The 20,768-nt window shown below is 34.7% G+C and overlaps 5 protein-coding genes across 5 annotated transcripts; 1 reads left to right on the top strand and 4 right to left on the bottom strand.

Moving 5' to 3' along the window:
- Nucleotides 1–1,647: 1,647 nt before the first annotated feature.
- LOC132926189 (uncharacterized) lies at nucleotides 1,648–7,021 on the top strand. The gene is given in 4 exon segments (XM_060990527.1): nucleotides 1,648–1,946; nucleotides 1,948–2,019; nucleotides 3,461–3,701; nucleotides 6,716–7,021. Coding segments are annotated over 4 exon segments (918 nt in total).
- Nucleotides 7,022–8,411: 1,390 nt separating this feature from the next.
- Nucleotides 8,412–9,230, bottom strand: LOC132926190 (zinc finger MYM-type protein 1-like). Its single transcript, XM_060990528.1, has one exon. The coding sequence runs from the start codon at nucleotides 9,228–9,230 to the stop codon at nucleotides 8,412–8,414; it is 819 nt and encodes a 272-aa protein (XP_060846511.1).
- Nucleotides 9,231–16,254: 7,024 nt separating this feature from the next.
- On the bottom strand, nucleotides 16,255–17,596 carry LOC132926191 (ATP-dependent DNA helicase pif1-like). Its single transcript, XM_060990529.1, is given in 2 exon segments — nucleotides 16,255–17,090; nucleotides 17,093–17,596. Coding segments are annotated over 2 exon segments (1,188 nt in total). The 5' UTR covers nucleotides 17,445–17,596.
- A 9-nt stretch (nucleotides 17,597–17,605) lies between these two features.
- LOC132926193 (uncharacterized) lies at nucleotides 17,606–18,422 on the bottom strand. Its single transcript, XM_060990530.1, has 2 exons — nucleotides 17,665–18,422; nucleotides 17,606–17,609 (listed from the first exon to the last, which is right to left on the bottom strand). The coding sequence occupies exons 1-2, from the start codon at nucleotides 18,420–18,422 to the stop codon at nucleotides 17,606–17,608; spliced, it is 762 nt and encodes a 253-aa protein (XP_060846513.1).
- A 1,379-nt stretch (nucleotides 18,423–19,801) lies between these two features.
- Nucleotides 19,802–20,728, bottom strand: LOC132927639 (uncharacterized). The gene has a single exon (XM_060992220.1). The coding sequence runs from the start codon at nucleotides 20,726–20,728 to the stop codon at nucleotides 19,802–19,804; it is 927 nt and encodes a 308-aa protein (XP_060848203.1).
- Between the last annotated feature and the right edge of the window lie 40 nt (nucleotides 20,729–20,768).

A 20,768-nucleotide genomic window follows, 5' to 3' on the forward strand; every position in this document is an offset into this window, starting at 1 on the left:
ATTGGAATGTGTGTCGTCTGAATACTGGAAATTTTGTGAAGATGATGGCAAGGAACTGTATGTCGGATGTACCATAGAAACTAATGGAAGAATATAATGTTGGTTATGAGTATTTGCTGAGCCTAAGTATTGCTGTGGAGGTAAACTTTCACGTAACAAAATATTTTGTATTTCATTCCTAATACGTAATTTCTGAATGGGGCTCATATTTTTAAAATATGGAAGAATTGATTTAAAAAAATGCATATCTTCATCATCTGGAGCTGCAGTTGGTTCGGTTAAAGCAGCTAGTTTTCTTGTTTCGAGATCGATCAACAGTTACTCGAAATTACGGCTGGTGTCTTGTTTTTTCGTTCTTTTATTTTTTGTTTGTGTCGTAAATGAAGTTGATGAAGGTAAAGAAATGTTATAAGTTGATGTAGATGTCAGATCAAGGTCATCGATTTCATCTGGTTCCTCGCTCTCTTCATCTACGTCTACGTTTACATCCGAAACATTTCCGTCGCTTATTCTTGGAACGGCAGTATCCTTTAAAAACAGCATTGCGTTGAAATAGCTCCAATTTTGCCTTTATATAGCGCAGCATATTCTTGACTACTACCAGAACGACTTGTAGGAACTTTTTTTATTTCTTTTAAAAATTGATAAAATTAAATTTTTAACATGGGGAATGGGTTATGGAATTACACCTTCACCCATAGGCCATAATAAACAAGAAAATATACTAAATTATGAATACCAAAATTTTCAAAAAGAAGTAAAATTTAAAATATTCAATAGCAAAGTACATTTATTATAAAATAGTATTTTTTTTTTATTATTATTATTATAACTGCATTTTTCTATCTTTTTGTGCAAATTGGTTAAGAATATCATAATTTTTAATTGTGTTTCATAATTCTCGCTCAATGTTAAGAATACTTAAATTTGTAAATCTGTTTTGTGCCATATTTGATCTTAAATAAGTATTAATTCTTCTCATTGAGGAGAACGATCGTTCACAAGAAGCAGAACCAATAGGAATAGACAATGCAACATGCAATAATTTGTAGATGTTTGGATATATGTCATATTTTACAACAGAATGAAGTATCTCTCCTTGAGTTAGAGCTTCACAATCCTTTTTTTTGTTTTCCAAACAATTTTTGGCTACAGCAAGTTCACATTTTAGATCAGATTCTTCAATTTGTAACAGAGACTGAAACAAATATTTTTATGATAAAGAAACAAACACAAGGAAAACATTTAATTTTGCATGAATCACTTACCTTATAATGATTGACAAAACAGGAATCTTTTTCATAATGAAGATCTAAAAATGTGTCAACTGACTTAGCAAATTTTAGGCTTTCGGTAGAAAATCTTGTTTTTAAGTTTATAATTATAGCATCAAGTACTGGGAAATAAGCATTTAACATCCAATAATCTTTGACAGTTCTTACACCTTTAATTACATTTTGATCTTCTGCACCTGTTGTAGTTGTTACTACAAAATTACTTAAGGAGCTTAGTTTTTTTATCTTTCTTTTTGAATCTAAAAAAAAAATATTATTACATTTTTAATTTTAGTAAATAAAATAGTCAATAATAATTATTTTACAAGACATATTACTTTCAATATCTTTATTTTTATAAAACATATTCCAAATGTCTAAACTTGATATCGCAGTCGAATTACACAAACCGGCAAGAAAAAATTATAAAAGGCGTAGAGTTAAAGTTTATGGTAAAATCGATCTCTGGCAGGCCGACTTGGTCGAAATGATACCATATTCAAAGCAAAACAAGGGGCACAAGTATATTCTATGCGTTATAGACTGTTTTACAAAGTTTGCCTGGGCGATACCATTAAAATCTAAAACTGCTAAAGAAGTTTCCAGTGCAATGTCAAAAATACTGCTTAAACGCACACCAAAACTATTACAGCTCGATAACGGCGAAGAATTTTAATTCTACATTCGACGCATTGATGGAGAAGCACAACATTCATAAATATTCGACTTATAGTACTATGAAAGCGTGTATATTTTTTTTTTTTAAGTGGTTTATTAAGGCTTCAACAACACAGGTTTTTAGCTTACTTTAATTAAAATTTATACAAGAAAAAGAGAGAAAGAAAAATATATATATGTATACATTAAGTTTTACAATAAATTTTACTACATTATTATAGTTACTATTTACAATGGGTGTTTAGTGTTTATATTATGGAAAAATGTACTGATTGCAGCTGTGTTTTCGTCTTTGAAGGCTTGATAGAGTGATGCTGGATTTTGGAGTATCTTGCGTGCTTCAATGTATTTGGGACAGATGATTACGATATGTTCAATTGATAGAGTTACGTTGCAAGTATCACATATGGGTGCTGGTTCTTTTTTGATGAGGTGTACATGTGTTAAGTAAGAATGGCCTATTTTGGCTCGAGTGACTGTTACTTCGTCTTTTCTTTTTGTGCCGGGAGGGTAATTTAGTTTCTTAACGAGTAATTTTGTATTTCTTAGTTTGTTAGTAAGGAGAATATTTTCCCAAAAAAGTTGCCATTCTTCCATTATTTTTTGGTGGATTGTGCCGAAGATTTCAGATGAGGAAGTAGAGCTGATTTTAATGGAATGTGGAGATGTAATGGCTTCATAGGCTGATGTGTCTGCTTTTTCATTCCCGGGTATCCCAATGTGTGAAGGGACCCACATGAAACATGTCGGGATGTTTATTTCAGATATTAATTTCTGTATGTGTTGAATAAGTTCATTTTTGGGGTAGGGGTTAGAAATTGCAGTAAGAGCACTCAGAGAGTCACTGATAATGATGTGACAGTTTGTTGGGTTTGAAGTTGAGATGATTAATAGTGCTTGGTAAATAGCATGAGTTTCAGCTGTGTATATACTAAAAGACGACGGTAGTTTAAAGAGATGGTTCTCCCAATCTGTGATTACAGAAAAGCCCACCCCATTTTTACTTTTGGAAGCATCTGTGTATATTTGTGTATAGTCCGGATATTGTTGTGACATTATTTCTGCAAAACAGTTGAGTATGATTCGACTATCTGTATTATGTTTACAGTATTCTGCCAATTGGGTGTTGATTTTTGGCGACCAGAGCCACGGAGGGAGAGGAGGCTGAATTTTGTTTAGTGATTGTGATCGGAAATCTAAGTTATTACTGATTATTTTGAAGTTTTCGAATACTGTGTTTCGGGAGGGCAGTATATTGGTAGGTAGAGGGCTGTGGATGATGTTTTCAGTGATGTGATTAGTCAGATTTTTAATTTTAGTCACATATTTTAGTATATTGCTATGACGTCTATATTGTAGAGGGGGTTCTCCTGCGTAAAAGAGTATGCTATCGACAGGACTCGTTATTTTGTTCCATATAATATTTGGTGGAATTTTGTGTTTTATACTTGAAGTAAAATTTTGCCAAGAAAGAGTTATGCTTTTTTTTGTGATATAACGTGCTATAGGAAAGCGTGTATTGTAGAACGTTTCAACCGCACATTGAAAGAAAAAATGTTTAGAGAGTTTACAGCACGCGACTCTCAAGAATGGTTATCTATTTTACCTTTATTGGTTAACGAGTACAACAACTCAAAACACAGGACCATAGGCATGACACCAGTGCAAGCTGATGCAGATCCAACGACAGTCGAAATTAAACAACGAAAAATTGTTAATGAAACAATTAAATTTAACGTAGGCGATAACGTTTGTATGGGAGCGCGTATAATAGCCGAAAATATATCAGCCGATCCGTATTCTAACCGAAAAATATTTCAGCCGAAAAATAATTGATTGGACAAGTATATTAGCAGAACCGTATTTTAGCCGACAAGTATTACAACCGACAGTATTTTAGCCGACAAATATTACAACCGACAGTATTTTAGCCGACAAACGTTTCAACCGACAATATTTTAGCCGACAAATATTACAACCGACAGTATTTTAGCCGACAAATATTTGCTCCGACAGTATTTTATCCGAAACGTATTAAAGCCGAATTTACACCGATAAGTGTTATCATAATCAAGTTTTTAAATTTATTACATACCTAGTGATAGTACACAAATACACAATATAATTTTATATACATATTAATTAGTAGGTATATAATATTATTAATATTTTATTGCATAAAATTACATATAATGTTCAACACTTCAACCTTATTGAAAATAAAAATGCCGTAGTGGTGCAATTAATACCATTGGTTAATCAATACCTGATGAATATAACAGTTACAATGACCACACAGAAAACCACGGTCTTAGAAGATGTTCTTCCCAGAAAAATATTGTTTTCAATTTTTAATCAATAATATTTGTGCTTGTATTTTATTTGAATGTACCTATCTGTAGATTTTCTTATTCATTTGATTTAAAATAATCATTATTGTATTATTCTCTATCTCTATCACAGGCTTGATTAAAATAGAGATATTCATAACAATTGTATAAATATTAAATAATGTAGGTATTATGTTAATTTTTATTGATGTTAAATAAAAAAAAAAACAAATATAAGGTGATAAGAAACAGCAATTTAATTTTTGTTTCTTGTCAACGTGAGCATTTATATGCAAATGGATGTCCTTAACATCTTTTAATTTGAATTTTAAATGGAACTGCAATTGAATAAAAAATGCCACCCAAAATTATTATTTTCAATAATTTAAATAAAAATAAGTGTAGCTACTTACTCAAAGCATGACATAAAATCATGGAAATATTTACCACAAAATATAATTAATACCTAAGTACTTTTGTTAACCTGTTTATTAATTTATAAGAAAACCTTAAATCACATGTTTTTAAGGACAGAGTAAACTTATTTGACTATACTCCAATAAAGGTACAAAATTAGGCAGGGTATTACTAATTTTGATTTGAGTTTTGCATGTATAGGTAACATAAATATAATTTTGAATATTTAACATATATATAAGTCTGATATTAATACATACATATGTATTACATATTACATTATGAATGATTAATTAATACCAAAATCTATAAAGAAGTATTAAATTAATAATATAGGTACACCTTGTACTCAGTACAACAATTTTAAAATTAATAGCTTAAATAGTTATACAACTTAGTACTTACCATTATCCTTAATTAAAAATATGAAACATGCATTGCATTATTTGTATTATATCAGAAAATATAATATCCTAAATTATAATACAAATCCATCTTATTTAATCATTATTTCTAACAATCTATAATATAATATAAATTTATATTATAATTTATAATGTACTCTTTTGTGTAGGTATACATAGTAGGTAATATTTGGTCACTGTTTTTTCATTGAGTTCATCAGCTAAAATTGGGAGTCTATCTGATTGCGTATGGAAGTTACAATGTGACGAAACATAGAACATTGTTTTGCGACATCGCATTCAGTAACTTCACAGGTAGGGATATTAACGGTGCCTACAACATCTCCGCGATACCCATAGGCACTAATATTAAACTTCACATTACACAAAATAACTACTATATAACATCTCTGAGAACCTTTTTTGCACACAGGATCCCCCCAATCGCAGGGGCTGGTCGAAAAAATTAATGGTGTTCTTTCTACTTCACTAAAAAATAACATAGAAAATAATAATCAATCTAGATGGTCATACTATTTACCATACGTAACACTAAGTTAAAATGCTACCCCACAAACTAGCACATATTGTATATAGTCCTTTTTATTTAATGCATGGTTTCGAACCATACTTTCCAATTGACAATAAATTAATTCCAAATAATCTACCATACGATATAAAAAAGTCATTGATTGAATTAAACGAAATACGTAATAAAATCCCCAGTATAGTTTCAATAGCTCAACAAAACCAAAAAAAATATCATGACAAATTACATCAAATAATTAGTTTTAATTCGGGAAACTTAGTTCACATTAAATTTCCATTTTCAGAAGTAGGAAAATCTCCAAAATTAGGTCCAAAATATAGAGGTCCTTTTAAAATCTTAGAAAAAATCAATGACCTAAATTATAAAGTCGAACTTATTTTAGATAATAAAGTAACTGAAGATATAATCCATGTTAGGCGTCTTAAACCATATCACTCAAGAGAAAATATTAATAATTAATTATCATGAATAAATAATTTTTTTTATTTTTTTTAATTTTTTCACACAAATAACTGAATTAGACAGTGTCCGATGCTCTGAATTACACCAGAGACTAACATACCATCTACCAAACGGAAGAATAATTACAGGCTTTAAAGTTAACGGACTCTACTATCATCCGTTACAGTAGCTGGTTTTGTAGATAGACATGGCAACTGCAAAGGCTCTACATTTTCATCCGAGAAAGGCACATGGCAAGAGGTTATAGTTCAAGCTAATTATAAAATCACTCTTACCGAAGGGTTAGCCATATTAAACCACAAACAAAATATATTAACCCTCCCAACCGGTTCAACCTTAAAATTACCCGACCATACGGTTTGGATACTTATAAAGGAGAGGTAGTGTGGAACGCAAATACTTATGATTGTGAAACTCATGAGTTCATTATTTTATACGACGGACCTGCTTCATTAATAACTTCGAACAATTACAAAACCTCTCGAACATACCTAGTGGAATCGGACCAAATAGTTTTTGCGTTACAGCACGTAAGATCAACATATATATGTAATATACCAGCTATACAAACTAATTATTCTCAATTAACCATAATTACAGATTCATTACTTTAAAAACAAAGACATACATCCACAAAACATAGATTTAGAGGCTTATATAAATACTAAATTGGTATACATTGACAACCGTTTCAAAGCATCGATAACAACTTTATACACAGATCTAATACAAAAACAATGCGAATTAGAACGTAAAGTGCTGCTACACAAACTATCATTAGCCACATATAGTTTATCCGAATTCGCATACCATATGGGCGAAGGACCCGGTTATATGGCATTAAAGGCTGGGGAAATCATTTATCTACTAAAATGTAAACCAGTAAACGGATTGAAATTTTTCTAGCGGTATAAATGATAAATAGATTTTTACTAAAAATAAATACAGATAAAAAAGAAATGCTGAGTAATTTATGGTTGGTAAAGAATTTTATAAGACTCCTGAGTATATGAAGTTTTTTGTTTTATCTCCTGTTGAAATTAAAATCATAAGATGATTCGGGTCCCCAGTTCGAGAAAATCCCACGTATAATTGTTTATGTGAAAAGCACTCTGTACGAAGATTTATTATTGTTTAACAACACTGCACACATTCACATACCTGTAAAATGTGTGATGCATTATCTGAAATAAGATTTTTTTGTTCTAAAACTTTTATAAGGTCTTCATAAGATTTGACTGTTCTGAAGTCTTCTGGCTTTCTCTCTAGTAATTTTCAGTTTATTTAAGGTTTCATTGTGTTTATTTTTGAAAAAAAAATTTCTACTGGCTCTTCTAGGAGAAATAAAATGTTCAACTCTTAAATCACCAATATATCTTGGACGCTTTACATTATTTAAGTATATTCTATTTGCTGTTGTTGTACTTGTACTTGGTGATCTAAAATTAATTTGAACCAATTGTATTACTTATAATTATACTTCAGCAGAGGCGTATTTGTATATATATCGCTTGTAGGCCTGTGGAAAATTGCCGCCCTTAATTATGGTAAAATAAAATTTAATTAGGCAGGTATACAAAACAAATTTTTATTATATTTTAAATACAAAAACATAATAATTAAAGTTGAAAAATATTAGAAAAAAAAAGAATTACAAAATATTTGTATACATTCTAAATGTCTTACATAATAAATTATTTATTAAACTATCGGTTTACGTCGACATTTGGTTTTTGCGAATGCGTCAATTAAATCGTCGCAATTCAATTCTTTTAACATTTCATTTTCTATCGAGAATAATGCTAAGCTGTTTAACTTCTCATCAGTTTGAGTGGACCTTAAGTAGTTTTTTACTCGTTTGAGGCATGAAAACGATCTCTCGGTGGTACAATTGGACACTGGTACACTTACGAAAATTCTTAATGCAGTGTCAACATTTGGAAATATTTCAATATGTAAAGATTTTTTTCTCAAATACTGACACAATGTAATTGGAGTTAAACTATCGATGACAATATCGATATTAGTATTCAGTAAATAAGATTGTAAATGTAAGCATTCTAACGAAAAAGTATTATCCAAATCATTCGGGTACATTTTTTGCAATTTCTCAGCGGACTCAACTATTTTTAAAGAATTTAATGATGTAATTTTTAGTAGTACTTCGAATAAATCACAAAACATTTTGTAAGACTAGTGTCTTTTATCAAGTTCATTAGTAATTTTATCAATAATAACGTAAAATGTTTCAACACGAAATTTATCTCTGCCACTTAACTCAGTTTGTTTGGATTTTTCATCGAAGTGTATTTTTTTTTTTTTGTCGATTTATATCAACATTGTACTCAGTAATCTTTGATATTTTTTTAGCTTTAGTTTCATATTCATTAAAATGATCTCGGGTTTTTTGTACTAAATTAATAAGTGATGTATAAATTTGAGAAACTTTATCATTTCCAATTTCAACACATTGTAGTTGCTTATTTGATGCATTAAATCGTTCTAATATATAATTCCAGAAAATAACCATAAATGATGTTTCTAATTTTTGCATTTGGTTATAAAGACCATTTGATTCATTTCGCGTAGCACATTTTTCAAAAATGTCATCCTTGATAGTGACCAATGCATTAATAATTTCGTCCCACGAATTATATAATGCTCGACATGCGTCTGCGCGAGCCGACCACCTAGTATTCGATAAACTCTTAATTGTATTAGCATTATGTTTCATATTTAATTGCAAAATTGACCATCTATGCGTTGATTCGGAAAAAAAGTTGTATAATTGTTGTATAAATCCAAAAAACATTGATGCTTGTGAGCAACTTTCAGCAGAAGATATGCCAACCAAATTTAACGAGTGTGCGCTACATGGTACATAATAAACAAGTGGATTAATTTCTTTAATTCGTGCCTGAACTCCACTGTATTGACCTGACATATTACTAGCATTATCATAGCTTTGCCCTCGACAGTCAGAAATGTCAATATCGTGCGATTTTAAAGTATTGGTAATGGCATTAGTCAAATCTAAAGCTTTATGTCCTGGATTTAAAACAAAACATAAGAATCGTTCTACAGGAAGACCTGTTTCGAGGACATATCTCACCATAAATGATAATTTGTCGACGTGCGAAATATCTGGCGTCGAATCAATACTTATGGAAAAATATTTTGATACTTTTAATTCTTTAACAATATTATATTTTAATTTTTTCATCAATTATAAAATAAACTCTTCACATATCACGTGAGATAAATACGATGTAGAGCCACTACCTTTATTTCCAAAACGAACTATATGATCGGCTAAAAACGGGTCAAATTTTGCGATTAATTCGAGTGACATTAAGTAATTACCATTGTGTACAGAACCAAAACACGAATCATGTCCTCGAAAAGGGAGTCCACGAGAAGCTAACGATTTAATAGTTTCGACTACCCTCTTCAACACATTTCTCCAATATTCGATTTCTGTATCTAATTGTTTAATTAATGAATAATCAATACGCTCCGAGACATTCCCTCTATGTTTTAAATTAATAATAGCATCTCTGTGCTCTTTACTATTTTCGTGGTAACTGAAACGGCTAATAGCATTTTTCCAATCATTAAATCCTTCAGTAACAAGTTGAGTTTCTAAAGATGTTTGAAATATACGACAAGGCCTACAAAAAACTACTCCTAAACTTGGAGAATAAACTAACCATGAACGAACAATTATTTCTCCATTAATCAATCGTCTATTAAACATAATGTTGGTCAAATATCTTGTTTTATCACAATATACACGTTTAGAGTTAATAAAACCGTTTGTTATATTTTGATTAAAACCATTTTTTGCAACATAGTCGCGAAATTCGTCGTTAATAACCCATTTAACTGGGTCTGTCTCGAAAATGGTTTCATTTACTATCATATTAGTTAACTCATTTGACCCACAACTACCTTCAGCTTCAATATTGTCCACTTCAACAGATAAACTAATTTTTGTTTCACTAACCTGAGCATCTTTTTTCTTCAGAATATCTATAGTGTTAGTGTTACTATTACTACTACAATTACCAGAAGTAGAAACTGGATTTTTAAAAAAATCAGTCAATTTGTGTGTTATGCAATTTTTCACTTTTTAATTTGGCAATTTTTTTGTATTGGTCACCACTTAACCGTTTTCTATTCGTACTCATATTCACAAAATAAATAAAATATTTAAAATAAAAACAACAACGATATAATAAGTAGACAAATAAAAGTGACACAGCTACAGCGTGCAGCGGTAAGAACTCGACACTACGCAATACTGGCAGTACGCACAGACTGAATTATAATTTATAATTAATTATTATCACTACTCCAGAAATAAAATAAAAGATCGTCAACAAAATATTGGTATAGAACCGGCGTGCCGTCTTGATATTACTAGATTATACTATTACTAGCTGCGGGTGTGCCTCGCTCTGAGTGAAACTCGCTGTAAGTGAATACCCTAGGACGGATGGAAGAGCTTGAAAGTGGAAAGTTTTCAAATAAGGAAGACCTATCGCTGATTGGTAGTACTGCGAGTCTTCTATCGGGATAAATGATGATAAGGCGGTTGTTGTCGGGAATTGATAAGACGTTCGTGGCATCGATAATAATATTGTTTATTAAATTATTATTATATATATATATGCCTCGATTCACGGCTTGTGGAAGCCGCCTCCGGCGCCTTCGAGGGGGTCGAGTGAAAATCGTTCCTAGGGAAATTCGGTTGGAAATGGTAGTCGGGTGTCTAGAAATCGGTCACATATATAGTTCAACTCGAGGTTTGCCCGGTTCTTTTTTGAATGTATAAAAATATATAAGTACGAAAAATGGTAATAGAGTGTCTAGCTATCAGTCCTCACTCGATGCAAATCGATACCTGTGCTGGGCAATCCGCCTACGGCGGATTGTTATACCTCCTGACGTCGAAAGTCTGATGTTGTATAGTAGGGGACAACATTTTTGTCGAACGTCATATCTTTTGGGAAAATTGATTTATACACAACTAAATAAGTTTGAAAAATGGTAACTAAGTGTCTAGCTATCAGTCGTTAACCGGTGTAATACTGTGTCTTGTCGCATGCACGGTTCTTTTTTGAATATATATAAAAAATAAATAAGTACGAAAAATGGTAATCGAGTGTCTAGCTATCAGTCCTCATTCGATACGGCGGATTGTTATACCTCCTGACGTCGAAAGTCTGATGTCGTATAGTAGGGGAAAAAGTTTAAGTCGAACGAAGTGTTAGAACGTCCTATCTACGTCCTATTTACTGCGTCGAATTGCAGACTATGTGGTCGCAAATTATGAAATCTGAACTTTTTATTTGCTAAAAATTGAATATACTTTAAGTGTTACCAAACCCCTCAGGTAGGCAATCCGACTGCGTCGGATCGCGGACGATGTGAGTATTATGAGTTATTATAAGTGAAATAATCCACAATACATTTATTACATCAGGTTATAATTAAATATTAGTGTGCATACCCGATCTATATGACTTTAATAAATACATTATAGCACAGTCTCTTAAAACATTTTCTAAGTATTCCATACGTACACATATTGTGTTTACATATTATATAATATATACTATAAATAATATAATATAACATACTCAGTGGTAGTCAATAAGTACTATTACAAAAAACATAATAACAAAGCTGATACCAAAACACGTATATTTAACACTCGCAATATTCAAAAAAAAAAAATAGTACATAAATGTTGAAATACTGCTTTTTATTAGTCGAGTAATAAAAAAAATATACCGACGTCGCCAGCAAAATCATGTAAAATAAAAAAAACATTGGAAAAAAAAATGCAAAAAATGATTCGCAGTGTTAATAAAAGGGCCGCCGGGAAGGTCGCTGGAGCGGGATTCGATCTCGGTACACCTGCCTAAATCTTATCCTATCCTAACGCCTAATCCTATCGACTACAGTTTGAGTTGAAAACCGATGTCAAATCTCGAGCACTTAAACCGTTTCCGAACCGTCACCGAAATCGCGTTGTACTCGTTTAATTCGTATTTCATTACACACACACACAGACATTCTAGTTAATTTTCTTTAAAATATATTTGTAAATATCTGAAATATCCGTTTTATGTGTATTTTATTTATAATTTATATTTATTATATTAAACGACTTTTTTCTCACGCCCAATCGCTAATATATCGCTAATATAAAATATCGTAAATTACGCGAACACGGGAAAACTCGGAAAACGCTATAAAATCCGTAGAAAAGTGAAATAAAATAGTAATAATCATAATAATCGTATAGTTGTCCAACATATATTTGATAACCGTACTGGCGCGATAACGGCGGGCGGCGGCGACCGGAGCGCATTCTTTTTTCCGTTTTAGGAACTGCAATCAGTACAGCAAGCGCGCTCAAGTGGGTTTCGGGCGAAACGCTTGCGGTTTTATAATATAAGTCTAGCTGCCCGTGTGCCTCGCTGTGAGTGTGCCTCGCTTTGAGTGAAACTCATTGAAACATTGAACATTGTCAATGTACAATTATTATGATAAAAAAAAAAATATAAGTAATATCATTTATGTTTAAAATTATTTTACTATTATTGTAATGTATTTGATTCTTTTTTTTTAAATTATTTTAATTATATTTTATACCTACTCACTTTTTTTTCATAGTATATACACAAACACACACATACACACGCACAAATATATTTATACGATTTCCTACTTATATATTGTGGACGTATATTAAATTATATGTATATAGTTAAACCTATTAATATAGTTAAACGTAACGTGTTTTTAAATATTTTATTATTATGTATATATCGTACATTTTATCAGTTTTGTTATAATACTATATATATATATTTGTCCTCAATATTTTCAATATATTATAAGGTGCAACAGACTTAACTATGACGTACAAAAAACGAAATATGTGTAATATATAATAAAGTCGTAGGAAATTTATCGACGAATAAACCTTCCGTTATATTAGTACACCGCAATCGACACATCATTGGACTCTCGACGACGGCAATAAGTACACGCGTAAAATAAAATCGTACGTAAAACTAATATAATGAGGTTATTTATTATGAAGTCATAATAATTCAATGATCTATGACGGAAAAAAAAATGTCAACATTTTAAAATATAAAATCGCGTAATAAAAAAAATCGAAAAAAAGTGCGAAAAATGTGGGCGGCCGTGTTAATCAAAGCGCCGCCGGACATACCGCCGGAGCGGGATTCGTTCTCGTTACACATGCCTAATCCTATATCCTATCCTAACGCCTAAACCTATCGACTACAGTTCGAGTTGAAAACCGACGTCGAATCTCGAGCACTTGAGCCGTTTCCGAGCCGCGACGAATCGGGCGTCTAGCACCGTTTTACCCACGAAATACGTACGATTCGACTCTAAACGTGTTTTTTTATTTGTTCGCCCACGACGTCCGTCGAGACATCGTAATGTTTTCAATCACATTTAGCGTAATATATTATATATTATATTATATTATTATATATCTAAACAATCAATGCCCACATCATGAAATTATATAACATATATCGTGTTAAGTTTTAGGTAGGTATTTAACGATATAGTATATATAACAATAATAATAACGATAAAACATGATTTATTATTCAAAAAAATAACTCAAAGGCCGTGAAATCGTATTCAGGAGATCGGTCAACGCGATCGCGACCCGGAGAAAACAAACGCGTAAAAAGAGAGCACACCGAAGACGCGAAAAACACGTCGAGAACGGCTACTCAAAAGTCGAAATTTTCGGAAAAAAAAAAATGATAGGTATTAAAAAATCGCGGGAGCACGATACCGGACGGCCGGGATAAAAACCGCCGCGCGGAAAACGGCTTCAACAGTCGCGCGGCCGTCGGCACGGCGACGACGGGTGAAGCCGTCGTCGATATGACGGCGGAAAGGCGATCTCGCGATTGGCTCTCTGCTAAAGTACCGGCAGCGCTCAAGAAGACAACGAACGAACTCGTTCACGTTTTATTATATTAGACTAGCTGCCCGTGTGCCTCGGTGTGAGTGTGCCTCGCTGTGAGTGAAACTCGCTGTGAGTGTGCCTCGCTGTGAGTGAAACTCGCTGTGAGTGTGCCTCGCTTTGAGTGAAACTCGCTGTAAGTGAATACCCTAGGACGGATGGAAGAGCTTAAAAGCGGAAAGTTTTCAAAAAAAAGGAAGATTTGGCGGTAATAAGTCCGCGGTGTTGGTACCACTGATTGGTAATACTGCGAGTCTTCTATCGCTATGATGATAAGTTGTCGATTGTTTGGCGGTCTTCTTTCGAATGTGAAAAGTTTTTGAAAGTCGAGATTGATACGTAGACTTTTGAGTGTCTTGCTATCAGCCTTCTACCGGTGTAAATCGATACCCGGCTGCGGAATCTGCCTACGGCGGATTGTCTGACCTCCTGGCGTCGAAAGTAAGAAAAAATGTTAGAGTCGAATGTCGTCGTTTGAGCGTTGAATAATCAGTAATCACTCGTGAAAATAAATTTATGTGCAACTATGCCTACCAGGTAGGCAATCCGACTGCGTCGGATCGCGGACCCCGTCGGCGCAATAAGTGAAATCAAAATGTTGTATGAACTCAACTTTCAAAAAGCTTTAAGGGAAACCAAACCAGCTAGGTTTGTCGACGCACGGGTGAAAATTATATGTATTGAATATTGAGTGTACAACGCTACGACAATGGTATTAATTGATGAGTAATTCACAATAATACAAACTTTACAAATGGATAACCACACATTTATCGTATTTGTGTTTTAAAAATAAAAATAATCGTGCAAAGTAAAAGTTTTTTAAGTTATGATGATGTTGACTTTTTAATGTCTAGTTATCAGTCATCACTGGTGTAAATCAGTTTATGTATAATAAAGCCACCTATGTAGGCAATCTGATCGTGACCATTACAACATATACCTAATGTGTATTTAAAAATTTAATATTAAATACTAACATCAGCCAATACACTTATTAATATTATAATATATTATTATTAAATATAATACACGTGATTAAATTTGCAATGTATTGTGTTAAAAAAATTAAATATTACCTAAAATTGCATGTATTTTATTAGGTATATATATTTTATAAAACATTAGAAATATAATTAATTTAATTATTTTATGTTTATTATATTACATAATTGGTGTAACAACAATTTGTGTACAGATGAGGAGAGTATGAGTTTTACATGTATAATATACTTATAACATACATATTATGTTTGTAACGTTCAAGTCCAACAGAACAACGTCAATGTACAATTATTGTGATAAAAAAAATTGTTATACATTATAGTAAGTAAAAGCTTTGCATACAATAGGTAGTCTAATAAAAATAAGACATATTGTTATGATATATACTTGTACATTATGAATAAATTGAAAGCAATAACACCTTGTATTGTTGTACAGATAAATCAATACATGGTGTATATATAAAAACAAAAACAAAGTACAAACAATTTCATGGTGATTAGATGACAGATATTATGTTAAATATATATATACTAAAAAAAAATATACACTATTAATTACAATAGTTGAATTGGTATTGCACATATTTAATTGAATGGTATGTGTTACAAACAAATTGACAATTACAAAATTACAGATATCTTACAGGTACATGATAAAAAAAAAAACAAAAATAGGTAATAGGCTTTGAAGCAGATTCGCATCCAGAGAGAACCACGTGGAGGTTGTCGAACTATCTCTCCTCAGTGAACAGTCGGGAGCAGCTACACGACTGTAGAAATAACCCAACTGTCCATGAAGTACCTAAAAATGTACGGATCCCTAAGGATTAGGTACTTCAAGTGGCCAACGCCCGGTGGATCATAAGACCCATGATGTGGCCAACGCCCGGTGGATCATAAGACCCATGATCGGTATACAACAACAATGTTGTATATATATAAACAATTTTGTAGTCTCTGGTTATAAAGTCTCAAAAAACAAAATATATCAGAATTTTTTATTGAAATTAAACAATGGTAATAGCGAATGGCAATTAGGAATAGTAAATCTTATATCATTTTTGTTGTGAACAATTTCACCGTTGCCTAAATACCAGTTACCCCGTTGGTAGTACTTCCCTGTACACAACGTTCTTTGTGACAAACCGCCCATTGCCATCATCGTACATGCCGACTCTGACAGATTGAGCGTTCCTCACTCTCGAAAATGCAACATACAGTTGCCCGTGTGTGAACACGGGCACCGACAGAAGCAATCCAACTCGGTCAAACGTCTGTCCCTGCGACTTGTTGATTGTCATAGCAAACGATAACCTTACTGGGAATTGAACCCGCCTCATTTCGAAAGGCACGTCGTCTCCACTACCCGAAGTCTTGGGTATCGCTGGTATAACGACGTCCTCCTGTGCATCAACATTACCAGACAACACTCTAGCCTTAAAGTTGTGTCGCTGGAGCTCGGTGACCACTAACCTTGTACCGTTACACAGTGTTCGCTTAGGATCGAGATTTCTTAGCAACATGACTACAGCACCTACCCTGAGTGTCAATCTGAACAACGGCAGGCCGTTAAGTTCTAGTGAGTTTAGGAACTCGGTGGGGTAATTTGCTACCTCGTCGGGATCGTCCATCACCACAGAGTCTACGCCTGTGTACGTTCATTCAGCGCCCTCGATGCGTTGGAGCACCTTGCGATTGATTTGCCTGCATTCCTCGTTCCTAGGACACAGAATGATTTTCCGAGCGAAATCGTCGACGTTAGCCAACGACATGTGCTGCGGGTAAACAAAATCAATTAAATCAGCAACGTCACATACCATTTCCCGAGGGATTTCGACGGTGTCCGGGACACCTTCGACCGTCGGCAGTTGGCCGCTGCCGAGCCGGAGCAACCAATCCGCGAAGACCGCGTCGTTGCCGGCGCGCATGTTTGCGTCAGTTCAAACTTCTCCGAGTTTTGCCACAGGGAGTTGTGTTTGATCGACGACATGACGACGGCACTCCTGTTTCCCCTGTGGACTACGGGCAGTATCTGCCTGAAGTCGCCCGCGAACAGGACCGGTTTACCGCCGAACGGCGATTCCGAGCTCATGACGTCCTTGAGCAAGCGATCGACCACCGTGAGTTGCGGTCCCGGTGACATGGGCGCTTGGTCCCAGACGATCAGTGCCGCGTCACGTATCCTCTGAGCGCGTTCGGACTGCATGGTGATGGTAGACGTGTCCTCGTCCGAAAGGGTACCGAACGGCAGCCCGAACGTCGAGTGCACAGTCATACCACCGTCCATGAGCGACGCCGCGATCCCAGTGTACGCCACGCACAACACCGACAGCCCTCGGTTGCGAAGCGCCCAAATGAGGCATCCGTAGAGCGTCGTCTTTCCAGTGCCACCGGGTCCGTCGACGTAAAACACCTTTTGGACGTCCCGGTTGTCGTCGACGGCCGCCATCACCTGATCGTACACCGTACGCTGTTCGTCGTTCATGTCCACCACTTGTTGCGCCCACCGCAACGCCACGTCTATTGCCACAAACAGTTGGTCGTCCTGTTCGGGTTCCAATAAACCGACGTCCGGGTTTGGCAACCCGTAGTCGCCGAGCGTTTTTCCGTGTGCACGAAGTAGGTCTCCAATGGCGTCAAGACTTGTCGCTCTGGCACGGTCCAAGTCTTGGAAACGCCGATTGAAATCTTCCATCATGCTGGCCTCGTTGGCTTGGAACAAGGCCAGCGGTTCCGCTGGATGGCACATCACCAATATCGTTACGAAGAGATACCGGAGCTGTCGGGGAGTGTCTAACGCCGCAGACTCTTCCATGCATACCAGCCATGCGCGGTCGGACTCCAAGAGTCCCAACGCTATGGCGGCAGCCCCGTAGCTCTCGTGCACCACCCCGTCGACTGTCCTCATGTCCCGGAAAGACTGCGAGCCTCTCCGGTGCAAAAGTAACAGTCGCAGGTGGAACCGGTCACGGTCGAGTGGGTTGACGACGTACATCCGAGCCAACGTTTCGTTGGTCATCCGTCTTTGTCGCCGCACCCACCTTCTCTGTGCCTGATGCCACGTGTAGTGCACCGGTATCTCGTGATAGAGGTACTGCCTTGCCTCCACGTCGTTTGTGTTGAGCGTGAAGAACTCTGTCAATTTTGTACGACGTTGGTCATCGTTCTGTACTCGCTGTTGGGCTTGTCCAGGAGCAAAGTAGACGGTCTGTCGGTCTTCCAAGTGCACTGGAAGTCTAACGATCGTGTGACTTCTCTTGTGCATTTCATACGAAAACAACCGCCAGATCCCTTCTGGCGGACTTACGTATCGTGAATTGATGAAACTGAAAAAAAAATAACATATAATAAACAATAATAGTAACAAAGCTGCACAGTCATAATGCGACACATCAATTGATATTAAGTTAATTACATATATAATATATATTTAATATATTAATACATTAATATAATAATTGCATATATGTAACAAATAATATATCTTATTAATAGATGTAATGCTATAAGGGTTTGGCGAGCATAACGTTTAAATAATTAATAATTTGTTTTATGCTTAGATTAGATATATTATTTTTCATTATTAATCATTAGTGCTATCATTGTGCATGTGATACTACCAAGCACATGAATAAAATAAAATTAGTCATTAAAAAAAAAAAAAAAAAAAAAAAAAAGTATATAGTTAATAAAAAGTATATTATTATAACATGAAAAAGTGTATAGTGGTATAGTGTTTAAAGTATAGGATTAATATATTGTTATATTGTGAATTTTATTTATTTTTATTATTATTATTATTTTATAATAATTTAATTTAATTAATTTAATTTAATAATAATATAAAATTAACAGTTGTAAACAATTAAAATTCAGTTATAGGTTATTACTATAACAAATGACAACTGTTAACTATGTCTGCGCCATTCGAATGAATTAAAAATAATTAACTCAATTAAAACCATCGTCAATTGTGAGCTGGGGGTTAATAATTTGTTTTCGGATAGTAACAATATAGACAAAACCATACTTGACACCAAAAGAGTGAAGTTTATGTATATATATACATGTACACTAATGTATGGTCAAGTATTATATTATATAGTAATAGTAATTAAACATCACACAGATATGAGTTTGAAATAAATTAAAACAGTAGTAATACTAAGTTAATAAAAAAATGTTTTAAGTATGCATGTGTTTGAAATGTGTATAAAAGTGCATTTTATTAGTTTGTGCAACGCCATACCAATTTGAATTTAACAATTATCAACTATACCTGAGCCATTCGAATAACTACAATTGTATATCAAATTGAACTGAAGCTTTGATGAAAACCATTGATCGATGGTGAATTGGAGTTTAATGATTTTTATGTTATGTTTCAACAACAATTAGTTTGAGATAATGAGATAAAGCATGGCCAAGTATAGTTGAAAATACAATTAAAACTGCTGGAGTATTATATAATGTATTTACAGCGTGTTGTAAGTAAACAATGATTTCCATAGTCAAAAAGCATTACAATTAACCAAATGAATGCAGTTCTTACGACAAACATTTTAGTGTATGGTTCATCGAGTGTTATTAATGTATAATATATAGCAAAGACTTAGTATATGAAAATAATTAATTTGAATCTGCTTACTTTAATATCTCATCGCCGTCCCAAACTTCCATAGTAGCCGCATCATGGCCTTTGTACACATATTTATACAAATACATGACACTCTTAATCGTAGAGCACACCTCAACGTTGATGTGTGCATCGTATTTGGCCAGTAGGTACGGATTGTGGGGGACCACAAATTCATTGCCCACCTCTTGTCGTCTGACCAAGGCCACAGATCCATTGTTCGGTCGGCGGTACGTCGGGTACCCGTTGTTTGAGGCGTAGAGGGTTTCTTCGCTGTATTCTTTTAGATACTTCTTTGAACAACTGTTGTCCACCATGCACGGGCTGTTAGGGTTTAGTTGCCCACACGGCCCGTGAATCATGTGTAATTTCACACAGTCAAACAGGCGCCTGTCGGTTGCCGGGTCCGGCAAGGAAGCGCACACAACATTGTCCACATCCTCGGCGGTATGCAACTTGCTGTCCTCGCCGAGGATGACCAATATGTGCGCGTGCGGCAGTCCACGTTTCTGAAACTCAACAGTGTATACATAAGCGTCTACATTACCAAACACACGATTTACTATTATGTCCCGCATGAGGGCCTTGAGTTTGGCGTGGAACACCCGGGCTATGAGATCGGGTCTGTCGTTTGGAGCAGACCATCTTTCGACGTTCTGTGTGATTTCTGGCCACCTAGGATTGCACGTAAAAGTTATAAACAGATCAGGTTTACCGTACTTACGCACAATAGTCATCGCGTCGTGATAACATCCTTTCATGTAACGTGGACTCCCGACGAACGTCGACGGTAGAATGACTCTACGGCCGACAGCCATCGGGTTGGCCTCGTCCAAGTGATGCTGTTGGTTGACGTGGTCCACCAGCCCTTGATAAGCGTCAGCGAGGAGCGCTTGCTGATTTCTACGGGCGTAGTTGAGATTGTTCGATTCCATCCGAACATACTGGTCGCACACGTACTGCTTCAATAAAAAA

The sequence above is a fragment of the Rhopalosiphum padi genome, chromosome 3, assembly GCF_020882245.1.
Source record: "Rhopalosiphum padi isolate XX-2018 chromosome 3, ASM2088224v1, whole genome shotgun sequence".
Lineage (NCBI taxonomy): Eukaryota > Metazoa > Arthropoda > Insecta > Hemiptera > Aphididae > Rhopalosiphum > Rhopalosiphum padi.

What these genes read in the sequence shown, in the direction of transcription:
- LOC132926190 (XM_060990528.1), bottom strand. Translation starts at nt 9,230, where the DNA reads ATGGTGAGATATGTCCTCGAAACAGGTCTTCCTGTAGAACGATTCTTA.
- LOC132926193 (XM_060990530.1), bottom strand. Translation starts at nt 18,422, where the DNA reads ATGCACAAGAGAAGTCACACGATCGTTAGACTTCCAGTGCACTTGGAA.
- LOC132927639 (XM_060992220.1), bottom strand. Translation starts at nt 20,728, where the DNA reads ATGGAATCGAACAATCTCAACTACGCCCGTAGAAATCAGCAAGCGCTC.